This window comes from Brassica rapa, chromosome A01, assembly GCF_000309985.2.
Source record: "Brassica rapa cultivar Chiifu-401-42 chromosome A01, CAAS_Brap_v3.01, whole genome shotgun sequence".
NCBI classification, from domain to species: Eukaryota; Viridiplantae; Streptophyta; class Magnoliopsida; order Brassicales; family Brassicaceae; genus Brassica; species Brassica rapa.
Window position 1 is genome coordinate 18,312,726 of NC_024795.2, and position 17,440 is coordinate 18,330,165.

General features: G+C 33.7%; 1 protein-coding gene and 1 pseudogene across 2 annotated transcripts; both read right to left on the reverse strand.

Annotated features, from left to right (window-relative positions):
* Positions 1-1,852: 1,852 nt before the first annotated feature.
* Positions 1,853-13,575, reverse strand: LOC117127529. 2 transcript variants are annotated; one of them, XR_004450549.1, is made up of 2 exons: positions 3,583-11,088; positions 1,853-3,099 (listed from the first exon to the last, which is right to left on the reverse strand). XR_004450549.1 is itself a non-coding variant. In XM_033278107.1 (2 exons), exon 2 carries the CDS (start codon positions 11,019-11,021, stop codon positions 10,017-10,019), a length of 1,005 nt encoding a protein of 334 aa, XP_033133998.1. In that variant the 5' UTR covers positions 11,022-11,026; positions 11,499-13,575; the 3' UTR covers positions 3,526-10,016. The 2 variants fall into 2 exon arrangements, 1 of the variants encoding a protein (XP_033133998.1); XM_033278107.1 differs by lacking the exon at positions 1,853-3,099 and adding an exon at positions 11,499-13,575 and having other exon boundaries at positions 3,526-11,026.
* Positions 13,576-13,782: 207 nt separating this feature from the next.
* LOC103831225 lies at positions 13,783-15,084 on the reverse strand (annotated as a pseudogene).
* Between the last annotated feature and the right edge of the window lie 2,356 nt (positions 15,085-17,440).

Below are 17,440 nucleotides of genomic sequence, written 5' to 3' on the forward strand. Positions count from 1 at the left end.
AACTGAATCAATTAAAACTAAACTGAATTGAAACAAAAATAATAATTTAGATTTGATAATATCGAATGTACCGAATGAATGCTATTTTTAAGAAACCAAAGAATAAACCGATCACACCAAATAAACTGATTAATTAAATATAATAGTATAACTATATATAAATTATATAATATAAAATTATATATATAATTTATTTTATTGATATGATCTTCACAGTTAAAATATTGATTTTAGTAATTTAATATTTTTAAGTTAAAATTTATTTTTTCATATTTATCAAATTAAATAAAAAATAATTTTTACTTTTCTTTTTCGTTGACAAATATTTGCGCTAATATTTAATTATTTAATAATGTTATGGATTACTGTTTTTCTTATTTTGATTCTATAAAAGCTATTATTAGTATTACTATTATTTTAATATATCTACTAATTATTTACCTATTAAGAAAAAATAGTCTATTTAAAAAACGACATATCTTCATTTATATTATTAAAACTGAAGTATCTTTTAGTACTGTTTTGAAACATGGATATCAATATAAATGATAATTTTTGAAAACATGGATATTAGTGTAAAAAGCATAGTGTCTTTTTATTAATTTCATTAATATAATTATATTAATTGTCTTTTTATATTTCACCCAGTTTAACAAATTCAGTAATTATATTACCATAACAATAATAGTGTACATTTTTATTTATTAGTTAATCAACATTAACTTTGTGGCAATTATAAAATCAAAAATGTAAAATAACTGAGTTTTGCATATGGTTAAACGTTCGGTTTAGTTTGTTTTACTAAAAAAAATTTTTTAGTTTTAGTTTCAATATGTGGAATATTAGGTAACCAAAAACATAATTCAAAGACATGTTTTTGTGAATAAAATAATAACTTAAATCAAAATAATAAAAATTTATTACGAATGAAAGAGTCATTTTTATTAGTTTATAAAATCAGTTAGGAATGAATATTGGCTATCCATTTAGGTACGAGTTATTATTTTCTGATATCGTTTTTTTTAAGTTAGGCCTCTCTTGAATATTATAAATTTATGTGTGGGTATTGATTGTGTCTTTCTGGGTCTGGATGAGTTCTGTTATGATGTATACGAATCTAAAAAAAATATCTAAATAACAAATGTATCTGAAACATGTTCGGATATTTGTACCAAAAATAATCATATTATCCTATTCAATCAATGTTTTTTGAATACAATTAGTTATAGTACGATTCATCTAACATATATAACACTAATTATGAAAAACAAATATCAATATATAAAATTGTAAGAACCAATATATGTGCGGATTGAAACCTCTAGTGTTTTATTGAAACCGATATATAATCATATAAAGTAAGATTCACAAAATATTATAAAAGATAAATATATTTGTGGTTTTGATATAAAACTCAATAAACCGAAACCAAAATTAAAACCAAAAAAAAAACGAATCAAAACCAACTCGAAATCCGAACTGAACACCCCTAGTTTAGTTGTATTTTCTGATTTATATAAGTTTTGGTTTATTATAAAAAAAAATAATTTAACCCACAAAATGGTATACAGTTGAGTTATTCACGCTGACAAAAAAAAGTTGAGTTACTCAATAATCGTTACTGAGGAAAACAAATCAAGTGTGCTTTTTTATGATTTAGTTCTGTTATATCAGTCGTTGACAATAATAATATATGCTCATCAATCTTTTCAAAAGGACAAAAATTAAAGAAGATAACATATATGGAGATAAGAAAAGGATTAACGAATGGATATATACAGACCAAAAAGGAATAATTAATTGTCTTGAAGTTTATTATAGACAAACGTGTAAGTCTGTTATGCCATATATCGACATAAATCAAAGGTCATTTCAACTTTTTTTTTTAACACTGAACTTTCATTTCATAATAATCACCACCAGATATACAAACCGTAGAATGGACCAAAACAAGAATGAACCATTGATACAAGAATCAATCTTAATCGAACACCAAAATATTCAACCAAGCCAACAGCTATCTTAACCAAAAAATTGAAAAACAATCAGGGAAGATAGCTTCTAGCTACACGCGATTGAGAAAAATTCTTGGTAACTATACATTTGGCGATGAGATTAGTCGGAACATTAGCCTCCCTGTTAATCAATTCCAGTTTTCACAGCCCAAAAGCTTGAAGAGAGCACAAAATTTTACTTGAAATCCACTTAAAGAATGGCCATGCAGGTGGTCTAAACACCGCCCCCAACAAATCAAGGCCTCAACACGAAAAACAATCTTGGTGTATCGAAGGCTAGCCATATTTTCAATAGCCCAAAGCCATCCATTACCATACACCTCCAACTTCGACTTGACATTAACAAACGAATTCCTACTATGTAGGAGTACCTCACCAGCTTCATTCCTCAGAATCCAAGATACACTATTAACCAAGGATGAGTTGTTCCACGTCACACCTATGTCACACTTAGGCCAAGATGTTTCTGGTGGCACCCATCTATTCCTGTCAGAATCAGAAGGATACAAGGAAAGTTGATCCACCTGAGAATCAATGACTTGAGCCTGTAACCATTCCCTGAAATCTAAGAAAAATCTATCTACCATTTCACCAACCACAAATACACCTCCTTCAAATATCAAAGCATTCTGGTTTTTCCTCAATATCCATAATAGCCAAGGAAAAACCATTATGGCTTCTATCGGGACCTCACCTTTCCTACTTGTTCGAAGAAGGAATTATATATTCTAAAAGGTGGACACGGAGTAAACCCGTTCTGGTGAGATGGGAAGTTAGCAACAGTCCACACCTGTTTAGCCAAAGGCAGGTGAACAATAACTGGTTCGTAGATTGAGAACCTTCACCACAGATCAACAAGTAGAGTCAATTCTATCTTCAAGAGAAATATTTTGAGTTTTGGCGAAATTTTAAGACTCCAGATTTGTTCTTTTAGAGAATTTGGGATCCAAACCAGTACCCTGATTTAGATAAATACTCACCACTCTTATTTAACTTCCAAACCTTGAAGTCCTCTGTCCCAACTACAACCTTCATCCTTAAGATCCTCTCAGGTCATTTCAATTGTTTATTTCCATCTTTCTCTCTGCAAGTTGACAAAACAAATTCATGTTTTTTAATTGTTGCAAACTAGTTTGGGATATGATATCATATTCGGTGAGTTGTTGTGATGATCAAAAACTAGTTTTGTATTGTATTTGTAACTAATGGTGTTAGAACACTACTTAAATTATTATTATTATTATTATTATTATTATTATTATTATTATTATTATTATTATTATTATTATTATTATTGCTGTCAAAAAAAAATATTATTATTATTATTATTATTATTATTATTATTATTATTATTATTATTATCAACAGTCTTTCAAAAATAAATGATTGATAAAAGATTGAAAAAGAAGGCAAAGAAAAGGTTGAGAAACAATTCTTATTTGAAAATTTTATAAAAATACAAATTGTTCGTGTAAAATTTTCATTGTCTATATAGTTTAATTTTTTGTCATTTAAAATTATCTAATTAATTTATAAATAATAATTATTGTTACTATGAAATACTTACCTCTATGTTAATGATGCTCTTATTCATATTTATCTATAATAATAAAGTCAGCTCATGATCTCTCCACAAGCTTCCACGACATCAACGAGATGGGTGCTTTTCGCGCCACGTGTCGACACGCTGTGCTATATGTGTTTCTCACGCTTTTTTTTTTTAATTTCTTACACACGTCGCGTTTTGTTGCGGTGAAATGCTGTGAGTTGTTGTGATGATCAAAAACAAGTTTCAATCCAAATATCCTGATTTTGAAAATTATTTGACAAAATCCACATCTTTAAATGGTCTTTTGTATTGTATTTGTAACTAATGGTGTTAGAACACTACTCAGATTATTATTATTATTATTATTATTATTATTATTATTATTATTATTATTATTATTATTATTATTATCAGTCTTTCAAAAATAAATGATTGATAAAAGATCGAAAAAGAAGGCAAAGAAAAGGTTGAAAAACAATTCTTATTTGAAAATTTTATAAAAATACAAATTGTTCGCGTAACATTTTCATTGTCTATTTAGTTTAATTTGTTGTCATTTAAAATTATCTAATTAATTTATAAATAATTATTATTGTTACTATGAAATACTTACCTCAGTGTTAATGATGTTCTTGTTCATATCTATTACAATAAATTGGGTTTTGTCACTTCTCAGTCTGCTACCTCAGCGAAAGATGTTTCTTTTCTTGACACGTGGCGGAATGTCAAAAGTTCTCATGTCTTCGTCGTTTTGTTTTAAGTCTGGGCTATGGCCTGTAATTTGATTAAATATGTGGGCTTTCTTTTTTAATCTGAAAATGCCAGTTTAGATTAGAGATTATTTCTTTTTATGAGTTGGAGTTGGAGAGACAGAGGCCATGGTTCTTTGCATTTCACCGATTCCGGAGGTCGTCTTTGTAACGTTTTCATTTATAGTCACTTGAAGACATTAATCAACCATTAACGTCTTCTTCACCACTCCACCACTCCCTCGAATTAATTATTAACCTAAACTCCGTCGAAGTGATGAATTTCACGAAAAGGAACTCATTCCTGCAAATAGGCAAGTTTCTCTGTGTTATTCTCATCACTGCACCATACTCGATATTTCCTTTTGCTTCAAATCATAGTAATCCACAATGGCGCCATTGCAGGTTTCGCATTCTGAACTGAAGACTGGTGTAGAAGACGTTAATGGTATTTACTTAAGTCTACGTTCCATTCTATTTTTGAAGGCAGTTCTATATCGTAATCAGACTACGGAGAGGCTTCGTGATACTTGCTGACTCCGCCAAGGATAACTCTCAGGTGCTGCTCCCTGCACAATCCCGAGAGGCTTTCTTCGACCTGTAATTGTACTTTCCTTTGGCTTCCCTATCTTTCTCTTCTTTGAGATGGAATAAACTGTGTTTATAGATTATCTGATTTTGAAGGCTGAGAGGAATGACGCAGAAGATGAGCCTCCTGCTAAGTGGAGACTTTCTTCCGCCGTTGTTAAGGTACGCTAAGACTAACATGGTTTCTCTTCAGAAAGTAATATATTCTCAGTAATAGATCATACGAAGTGTTTTTTTTTTCTTTAAATTATTATTAGGAGACTCAGGTTGAAGGTGAAGATCAAAGTGACAAGAAGCTATATGTCCAGCATCGTTGAAGTTGGTCCCAGAGGGATGCTGAACAAAGAGGGACCAAGAAGGTAATCAATATCCACTTACATTTTCTTTTTACAAAGAACTCCTCTTTACTTGGTGTAGATTTTGTTTTACTCAATAGTATTAGTCGCTATGCTTTTATCAGGTTTATGAATCTATGACATTGCCTGAGCCTGCACCAAGGCATTTTCCTAAGAAGAAGGATCCTAAGATGGTTAATAGGAGCAGAAGAGTGCTGGCTAGTTTTCTTCCTTTTTAAAATCTATCATGGTATGTATATGATTTTAAACTGGCGTAACTTCTTTTCTTTCAAATTGGTTCTTAAATCCGAGAAAATAGTACTGTTATGAGCAAGATCTAGAAGATATATAATGGGCATACGTCTATTTTTCTTGTGCGGCTTAAAACAGAAATATAGACAATGAAACTGATTAAACATCTAAATGTGGTCGAAATCATCAGGGCTCTTATTGACTATGTTTCCATTACGTGAGATAACAACAAGATCACCATAACGTCACCACCGATTCCAACTTCTCCAAACTATGAATTACAATTTCATTTTGAGGTACTTCAAATATCTGACCAAAAATATTTTAGAAAGTAAAATCTCCGTTATTGGCTTTGCGTAATTGCTTTGAAAAAAGACGGACCGGTGTGACCTATAAGATACTTAAACCATATTATTGTTGAATAAAATAAGGAGAGATAGAAAAAGGACTGATTTATTATATATGTATTTTTTTCTTGGTGTGAGTCAACCAGAGCGAGAGAGAGAGAGTAGCTTTGTGTTTTGTTTGAAAGGTACGAGAGAGTAAGAGAAAGATATAATTATTATTGCTCATCTATCTTTTACAAAAGAGAGAAAACACTATTTATAGATGGGTAAAGTCGGTTAATTCTGACCAACTTGGAAGAAGAAGACAAAATCACCAAGAGGTGATGGGTGACTGTTTTTACAGATGAAAGACATCTGTTCTCCTTTGGATAATCATTTTTTTTATAATTATCTCTTTAACACTCTCCCTTGATTATCCAAACTTGTATTACGTAGTGCCTCGTTAAAAACCTGGTCATGGAAAAACCCATTGGGACAAAAACCATGACAAGGGAAAAAGAGTACACTGCCGTAATCTCCCCCTGAAAATGGTGGACCTAGCTTCCTCGTTAAAGGTCACGCAAATGCCGCATTCTGATATCGTAGACGTGTTTTCGGAATGTTGTAGTCGGAAGAGCTTTGGTGAACAAGTCAGCTGGTTTGTCGCATGATCGTACATATTTGATGTCCACTTCTTTATTTTTCTCGAGTTCCCATATGTACGAGAAAAATCTTGGAGGGATGTGCTTTGTTCTGTCACTCTTAATATAGCCTTCTTTGAGTTGAGCGATACAAGCCGAATTGTCATCAAATATTTTCGTCGGTTCTTTCTCATTGACTATTCCGCTTGATTCTTGTATATGGTGACTCATTGACCGAAGCCACACACATTCTCGACATGCTTCGTGAAGCGCAATAGTTTCTGCATAATTTGAAGATGTCGCAACCAGAGTTTGTTTATGGGACCGCCAACAGATCGCGGTTCCACCAATTGTAAAAACATAGCCGGTTTGCGATCGAGCCTTATGAGGATCTGATAAGTATCCTGCATCTGCAAAACCAACCATACCAAACTCGGGTTTTCTAAAATACATTAACCCTAAATCAACTGTACCTTGAAGGTAACGGAATAAATGCTTTATTCCGTCCTAATGCCTGCGAGTAGGAGCAGAACTATATCTCGCCAGTAGATTAGTAGCAAAAGCTATATCTGGTCTGGTACAGTTCTGCAAGATACAACAGCCCACCGATAGCACTCACTCGTTATCTTCGCAGGGCCTAAAATGATCACTCTCAACATTGAGAGATCTACCAATCATTGGAGTACTCAAAGGAGTCGCTTTGTCCATACGAAAGCGTTTCAATAACCTTTTCGTATAGTTTGATTGATGCACAAATATTCCTTCTCGGAGATGCTCTATCTGGAGCCCAAGACAAAATTTTGTCTTGCCGAGATCTTTCATTTCGAACTCCTCTTTCATATGAGTTCGAGCATCATCAACCTCCTTTTGAGTTCCAATTATGTTCAGGTCATCCACATATACAACAATGATCACAAAACCAAATGACGATTTCTTTATAAAAACGCATGGACATATCGCATTATTCACATATCCTTTACTCAAAAGATATTCACTTAAGAGATTGTACCACATGCGTCCGGATTGCTTTAATCCGTATAGTGATCGCTGTAACTTGACCGAACAAATCTCCCTGGAATTTTCTTCAATGCTTCAGGCATTTTCAATCCCTCAGAGAGCTTCATATATATATGATTATCCAACGATCCATACAAATATGCAGTCACAACGTCCATGAGATGCATTTCAAGATTCTTAGACGCTGTTAGGCTCATCAAAAATCTAAACGTAATTGCATCCATTACCGGGGAATATGTTTCCTCAAAATCAATTTCCGGTCTCTGAGAAAAACCTTGGGCAACTAATCGGGCTTTATATCATGTTACTTCATTTTTCTCATTTACTTTTCTCACGAATACCCACTTATACCCAACATGATTTATATTCTCAGGCGTTATGACTATAAATCCAAAGACATTTCTTTTATTTAGGAAGAGTAATTCAATTTGAATGGCCTTCTTCCATTCCTCCCAATCATGTCTTTTCTGACATTCTAAAATTGACCTTGGATCAGGAACATCATCTTCATGATCGATCTCTTTGGACACAGAAAAGGAGAACATTCCATCAACGTCTTTTATCTTATTTCTGATCCATATCTTTTCATCTCGGGCGTAGTTGATGGAAATCTCATACTTTTCTGTTCCCTTCTCGTCATCTGGATTATCTTTATCTATGCGTTCTTTCAGACATTTTTCATTAAAAGGTTCTTCTGGAACCTTTCTATTTATGTCATCTTTCAGACATCTTTCAATATCAGGTTCTTCTAGAACCTTACTTTGTTCATCCAATTTTATTTTCTTTCGAGGATTTTTATCTTTAGAACCCCCTGGTCTCCCCCTCTTTAACTGAACCCTAGGTTCATTCATTTTATTTCCATCAGTTTGTTCCTTGGGAACATCAACTCTTGATGAAACATTTTCAGCGGGTATACATGACTTCGTCACCCTTCTCGTATATGTGAACGCATCTGGTAACTGGTTTGCCAAATTATGCAAATGCACAATTTTCTGAACTTCCAGTTCTCTTTGATTCGTAGGGGGATCAAGGTGTAACAACGATGGTGTACACCATGTAATCTCTTGAGGAATTTTACCAATTCCTCTCCCTAATGCTGGAAATTCATCCTCACTAAAATGGCAATCGATAAATCGTGCCGTAAACATATCACCAGTTATTAGTTCCAGATATCTTATTATACTTGGTGACGTATAACCCACATATATTCCCAATCTCTTTTGTGGGCCCATTTTTGTTCTTTGTGGCGGAGCTATCAGAACATATACCGCACACCCAAAGACACGGAGATGGGATACATCTTGCTTTTTCCAGATGCCAATTGTAATGGGGAGTACTTATGATATGCACTTGGTCTTAATCGAATTAGTGCAGCCGCATGCAATATAGCATGACCCCATACAGAAATTGGGAGCTTTGTTCTCAAGACTAACGGTCTTGCAATCAACTGCAACCGTTTTATCAATGACTCGGCCATGCCATTTTGTGTATGCACATGGGGGACTGGATGCTCCACATCAATCCCCATTGACATACAATAATCATCAAAAGGCTTGCGATGTAAATTCACCAGCATTATCAAGCCTTACTTTCTTAATGGCATACTCTCAGAACTGCGTTCTCAGCTTTATTATCTGGGCAATGAACTTTGTGAAAGCCGTGTTTCGTGTCGTCAAAAGAGACACACTTGACCATCTACTAGATGCGTCAATCAATACCATGAAATACTTAAACGGCCCGCACGGTGGGTGGATCGGCCCACATATATCACCATTTATTCTTTCTAAAAACATTGGTGATTCATTGCCTACATTTGCTGGTGATGGCCGAGTTATAAGCTTTCCTTGAGAACATGCATTACATGTAAACTCGCCCGTTTGCAAAAATTTTCCGTTTTTTAATGGATGGCCATTCGAATTTTGCACTATCTTTCTCATCATGACTGAACCAGGATGTCCTAGCCTTTCATGCTATATTTTAAATGTATCAGTAAACTTCATGTTTACCACGGCATAGGACTCAGTCATGGTTATTTTCGTACAATATAGTCCAGAGGATAACATTTTTAACTCTTCCAATATATGTTTCCTCTCGGACTTAATGCAAAGAAATTCAATACCATCTTTACTCATAGTCTCAATATGATATCCATTTCTTCGGATATCGTTAAAATTTAACAAGTTACTATGAGACTTGGGGGAATACAATGCATTACTTATTTCAAATATCGTTCCCCCTGGCATTGAAAATTTCGCTCTTCCTGAGCCCATAATAATCTTTGCATTACTAGATATTGTACTTACGCTTCCAGCGTAATCTCTTATTTTGAGACTGGAGAAATATTTATTATCTTTAATTATCGTGTGCGTTGACGCACTATCTGCAAAACACAAATCTCCATCCATAGTCTCAAAGTTTGACATTTTCTGAATATAAAATATTCATAAAACATATATTATTAAACATCAAACAAACATAACATATATCTTACAACAAAAGATATAGATAATATAATACAGTATACTTATATCACATCGATTTATATCACTCATTGATACTCTCTGGCTCAACCAGAAAGTCTGACACGTCGAGATGAGTATCATCGTTTAAACCATGAAAGGATGGCCCAGGTTCATCAGAGATGAAATTAGTTTCACCTCTTCCTTTCTCTTTTCCCTTTTGGGATTCTCTATACAGATCGGCTAAATGTTTTGGTGTACGACAACTACGTACCCAACGACCTTTCATACCGCATCTGTAGCAAACTTTTCTTGTTTGCCTTTTATCATCCTGGCCCTTTTCATTCCTTTCATTTTCGTGGAAGTCTTTATTATTTCTTTCATCATAGGAACGGAATCTTCTTCCTCGTCCTCTTCCACGACCATGATAACGGTTTCCACCACGTCCACGACCTCGTCCTCTTCTATTATCATAACTGGATGATGCAACATTCGCTTCCGGGAATGGAGCAGATCCAGTGGGACGAGCTTGATGGTTTAAAGTCACGAGTTGATTATTCTGCTCCGCTACAAGGAGAATTTGCATCAACTCCGAGTAATGGGTATATCCATTCACCCGGTACTGTTGCTGCAGGATTACATTTTCAGGATGGAACGTGGAGAGAGTTTTCTCGATCATATCATAATAACTTATTTTCTCTCCACATAACATCATCCTCAAAGTAATTCCGTACATCGCGGAATTAAACTCACTAACACTTTTGTAATCCTGGAACCGGAGATGGATCCACTCGTGTTTAGCTTTCGGTAAGATCACATATTTTTGGTGATCGAACCTCTCTTTTAAAGATTTCCAGAGGTCACAAGGATCCTCTTTCGTAATATATTCATCCTTTAAACCATCATGGATGTGGTGTCGTAAAAATATCATGGCTTTTGCTTTTTTCTCATCCGACACCGTTTTTGAACTACCGATGGTTTCCAAAAGCCAGTTTCCTCTTAGGTGCATCTTTGCACCCACTGCCCAGGTCATATAATTACTTCCCGTAATATACAAGGCATTAATTTCGAGCTTTGTTAAATTCGACATGATAACTGTATTCATAGAATAATATATAAATATAGTAATTACGAGAATTTAAATGCGTAATTTAAATGCAGAAATTAAAGGCTTAAAATAAAAGCAAAAATTAAATTGCAGAAATTTAAATTACAGGAATTTAAATAGCATAAATAAAATCGGGAGGCTCAGCCTACCACATGATCCGAGGAGTCATAGACTACCATATTGATCATTTTTCAAAGTCCGAGGAGACATGGTCTACCATTTTGACTTTTACTTTTCCAAGGTCCGAGGAGACTTAGTCTACCATTTTTGACATTTTTATTCACGGAGGCAAAGCCTACCACGTGTTTCTCTGATCGTGAAGGCATAGCCTACCATAACGATCAGTCGGGGAAGGCAGCGCGTATCATCCCGAACGGAGAAGGTCCAGCCTCTCACTTTGAAACAATAATAAAATTTAAATAAATTAAGTGTATTGAAATACATAAATTTAAACATTACCTCGGCTGGTTTAAGAACTTTTGGATTGATAAACTTCAGTTGGTCAGAGCTTCGTGTTGATAACGTGTTGAATAAAATAAAGAGAGATAGAAAAATGACTGATTTATTATATATGTATTTTCTTCTTGGTGTGAGTCAACCAGAGAGACAGAGAGTAGCTTTGTGTTTTGTTTGAAAGGTATGAGAGAGTAAAAGAAAGATATAATTATTATTGCTCATCTATTTTTTACAAAAGGGAGAGAAGCACTATTTATAGATGGGTAAAGTCGGTTAATTCTGACCAACTTGAAAGAAGAAGACAAAATCACCAAGAGGTGATGGGTGACTGTTTTTACAGATGAAAGACATCTGTTCTCCTTTGGATAATCATTCTTTTTATAATTATCTCTTTAACAATAATAAGTTTTATTTCTTAGTTTTATTGTAGTGCTCAGGAAAATTTGTTTTTTTCTTTCTCTGTTTACTTGAAAGAAGACGATGTATCTGTTTGAAAAGTTTCACAAGCTGCATCTTCCTCACACTCTCTTTCCGTCTCATCCTTTCCATCTGCGGCTTCCTCATCATCATCCTCCACGCCACCACCATCGCAGCCTTGGTCTCCGGCTGCACCGCTTCTTCCTGTGGCAGAATCCGTTGGTAGCTCACAAGGTCACCACTGTGCTCACAGCTATATTCCAAGGATCTGTCTCTGTTCTCATCTTCACCAACACGTCTAACTTCCTCGGAGTCTCATGTCGTATGCCCGCGATGTTTTGTCTTGATTGAGTCGTGTTACTGTTGGATTTCTTCTTGAAGTATTAAGCTTATGTTGACAGTGGTGATTGTCGTGGAGGGGTTGCGATGAAAAAAAGTGGTAAGGTGCAGAATGATGAGAATCTAAGGATTTCCATTGTCCCATGGCCGTTCCAAGTTTGAAGTTAGTGTCTAGTCTTCTTGTGTTGTTGATAGCATATCAGTATCAAATTTTAGTTTTTTATCTGTGTTTTGTCGGTTATATTGTGATTTGTTGTTGTATCTGTCATTGACTACATAACAAAAAAAAAAAGTTTATCTCTCTCCAGAATTCATTGTCTAATTTAATATATCAGCTTGACTTTCTAACATACATTGCAGGAAACAGTTTGGGATAGCAGCCGAGTTTTCATAGCAACAAGCAAAACTACTCAATGGGATAATGTCGAAACAGTCGAACACATTGCTAGAAATAGCTATGTCTGAGACGTTTTTGAAATTTTAGAACAACTTACATATTTAGTTTATTTTATGATTTAACGAGAAACATAGCCCCAGGTTCGTGGTGACAAGCATTTTTTATTAAGGATAAGAAATGATTAAAATATTAGACAGCTTGGTGAATGGACTCCTATAGTTAAAAACACAGAGTATATTCATGAAATCTACTAAATATCTATCTGGAAAAATTCCCTAGTAACAAAGAATTATGGTGCAGTTACGAACAAATGTCTCGCTCCATGTTCTTATATCACAACTCATCATAATAATTGTCAACACCCCCATATTATTAGATATCGTTAGACAAACTCCAAAGCTAACACATTCTAAGAAAGCAGAGCAAGCGAGTCTTAATCCATCGATAAGCCATCTCAAATATATTATATGATCTTCTTCCAAATACATCTCTGCTTCACTCTTTGACAAAAAAAACATATGTCCCACGCTCCAATGACACAACTAAAATAAATTTGAATCCAGGAATGTAATTGAATTTGAATGAATTCATAAGTAAAAGCTTCTGCAGTATTTTAAAAGAATTGATGAGATTTTAATGCATTCATCCAATTCTTTTTATGATGGATTTTAAAGGAGTATACATAAATTTGATAGAATACTAATTCCTCTAAATTCTATGAAATTGTTGAAATGTATATTTTAAAAATTTCACGAATAAAATATTTATTAATATTAAAATTGAAAGAAAAATAATAATAAGTACTACAATATTTTATTGAGTGTAGCAATTTTATTATAAAATCATAAAACTAATAAATAAAATCTATGGATCATCTTAACTCGTAGCATCTCTCCGCATATCTTCTGCTCCAAGTATTTGCATTTTCTCTATCTTGCTCTTATGTTCCTAAAGGCTCTTGAACAACTTGATTTGTAGTCGTTGCAAATTGTTGAGTGTCTTCTTCGGCAGGAAATTCACCAACATCTGATCGGCATTCTTTACGAAGGAAGTTATGCAACGCTGCACATGCTAATACTAATCCAGCTTGGTTTTTGTAAGAAAAAGGAGGTGCAGATTTAAAAATCGCAAACCTCGATTTAAACATTCCAAATATCCTTTCGATCACATTTCTCAAACTAGCATGACAAAGATTGAATAATTCGGATGCAGTGCTAGGATCACATCCTTGGCCAGTCCATTCTTGTAGATGGTATCGAACACCACGAAATGGAGCCAAAAAATTGACTCGATTTGCAAAGCCACAATCAACTAGACAGAATTTACCTAAAATGTATAAAAGATAAATATTAATAATTGTTAGACATGTAATTTATAAATAAATTGTAAATTTTTACCTTTTGGTACTTGGAAATTTTTACCTAAACATTACGTCGGATCCAACCCAAGCGTTCTTCAACCTTCATCCTAAGAAATACGTCTTTCATATTCAACGTATGAATTTTAGTTACTGCATCATAGCATATATCATGTTCCAAGTCAGGAATCTCTTTATTGCATCCCAAACATTATTCTTTCTCTTTTCTGCTTCTTTTTCTTCAGCTTCTTTTTGATGTCTTTCTTCTCTTTGTTGCATAAGGTTCATGATATTAGTGCTCACTCCAATCATTTCAGTTAGCACCTTTTCAGAACGATCACCAGGATTAATTGACTCTGATGCATCTCCATCACCATTGGGTTTAGCTCTCTTCCTAGAAGGCAACTTTTCTTTAGAAGCTCTACGTGTGGTTTCATTGGTTTCAATGACATTCTCTGTATGAATCTCATCTTCTTTTTCTTGAACATCATTCTCAACTTCAAAAGCTTCAGCATTTGTATCATCACCGAGTCCAAATGAGTTGTTTCCCCTTGCTGTAGCACTTTCAAAAATGATTTGTAAGTCTTCAAAATCTTCAAAAGTGTTGTCCCGCATATTTTCCGAGTTTGGATGTCCCTGGTGAAAATATGAAATATCAAAGTGAAACTTTTTTAAAAAGAAAAATTTAAAAAGTTAATAAAACTTTGAAGAGGAGTTACAAAAATTACCTTAAAATATTCTTTCCATACTTCATCTGGAGCTGTGAATCGTTTTGTGATAGGGTCCCAGCCAAAACCAGAGCTACATCGGAAAAGCTCAGCATAACCATTATATTCTTTTCTCAAAGATTTCATTTGATTCATGTAATGCTTGTAACTCTTATTGCATCGAAGCTGTTTGTTTAGAACCGGTAATATCTTTGCCTCGACTGTTGTTTTGGTCATGGAGCCATTTGAATCACGCCATCCCCGCCTGATACCATAAACTAGAAGACGCATCAACAATTGACTCTCTTGAGATGTCCATTGCAGATATCCAGCTCTAGCTTTTTTTGGTAGCAACGGTTCTCCACTTTCCATCCTAATACAGAAATAATATACTTTTATTAGTCATCTTTCACATTCATATAAAAGCAGATTATATGATATATACACACGTAAGTAATTAAACATATAAAATACAGAAATAAAAACTCATGATAGACAAAAACTATTGGAGACTACTGAAAAAAACGCCATGAAGTAATGATAACAGAAACAAAAACTAGTAGTTTAACTTTTGGGAAAACTATACTTTTCTTGATGAATTTTTTTTGTTTTGAGAATGACTGGATACGCAGTGCTGTATATACAAGAGAACTATTTTATAGGGATTCGTTGCTGTATGGTTGAGTATGATAGATCTATAATAAAAAAAATGTTTTTTTAAAATGGTTTGTTGAGATTTTATGATATATTATTCGATTAGAATATATTTTGTTCATTCTTAACGTACTTTTTGAACAAATGAAAGTACAGAGAGATGTTATTATTGTGTTTTTCCACGAGCATAACAAATCTCCCCACAGAGCAAAGAATTGGTTCTTTGTATTTTGATGGACATTTTCCATTAAATTCTTATCAAATAACATTACTACAAAATCTATCAAATATTGAATAACAACAGAATTTAAAGTAACTGAAAAATGATTACAAATGCTTAATCCAATAACACAAGAATTTAAAAGAATTTATGAAATCAATAATTGAATAACAGTGGAATTTAATGGAAACTATAATTCCTTCTAATTCTATCAAATTTCTAAATCCAATACCCCCACCCAAGTTTCCAAAGTCACCATTCACACTAGAATAAGCTCAAATAACAATATACCAAGTTTTCATTAACTCTAAGATCAACGATTCTTTAAGTTACAAATACATATTCTTTAGAAGCCAAATGGTAAGTTTTACATCTGTAAATAAAAATACTTAGCCAAAAATTTCACAAATAATAGCTCATAACAAAGGGGCTTAATAACTCATAACAAAGGAGCAATTAAGCCCAAGTTCACAAAAAGTCTTCCCACAACGTCTAAAATAAGTATGCACTAAATATAAACAAATAAACAGCCACTGAAACATTCATAGCTATTATAAACATTAAGAGTTCAAACAATCGTTCGAACAATCAGACACGTCTGTTTTATAAAAGGCTTCCTCAATGAGTTTCCAATACATGTTAACAAGGTAATCATACTAAAACCAAAAAAAAAAAGGATTCCCAGCAAAATATCTCTTTCCTCTCAACTCAAGAGCCTAACAAGAAACCTTATACAATGCAAAGGGAGACTGAGATCAAAACACATGACACCAACCACATCTTTCAAGCCTTAAACTGTGACGCTTCGGGCACATATGTTACCATCACTTATAGTAAACATTATAAACAAAAAAAACATGTTCCCCATAAAAATTTCTTACAATTTCCATGAAGAAATCGATACTTGCGCATCTGGCCGAATATCAAATTCATTAAATACATTATAAAATTAAAAACAAGAAACTGCAAAATAAATTACATAAGTGAATAGGACAAATGACAACAATCTGCGTGTAGCGCGGACACACCACTAATACGTCATAATTGTTAGAATATGAATAAGACAAATTTATGCATCTCTACTATATGGTTTTAATGGGCGACCATTTAATGAATGAAATAAATAGAAAAAAAAACCTTTGAAAAAATGAATAGAAAGGAACAAACGTTCTATCCATATTCCCTTAGCCTTTCAACAACACATTCCCTACTCCTAACATCCACAACCACACAACGCGAGCATATCATATCTATCTCCTCTGACTCATCCACATTCACCGGAGATATACTATTGTCCTGACAACAACACCACTTGAGAAAAATATTTTCAGATAAATACAACCTGAAACAACATTCAAATAAAAAGAATACAAGTATTTGCTTTAATCAACTTATGATCACCCATATGATCAACTTAATCTGTCAATAGTCCAACAGCCACTTTTAATCTTTCCCTTCCATAAACCTAACACGTACATGAAAGCATATTTACAAACACATTACAAACAAATTGGAACTTCCCACTACTCGTTTGTTCTAGCGATTTACGGCAACTTAACAACCTCATTATACTTTTGATCTCGGATACGAAGCATAAGTAAAGGTTGAATCTTTATTCAGAATCAAAATTTTGCAAAACTTGCATAAATTCATGTCAGTCACTATCCATATTCACAAAGTTTATTAAACATCAATCCATCAAGAGATTCACCTAACTTGAATTTCCATGTACACAACATCTCCACTCAAGACTACAACCATCCAATATTCCCTTAGCCTTTCAACAACACATTCCCCACTCCTAACATCCACAACCACACAACGCGAGCATACCGTATCTATCTCGTCTGACTC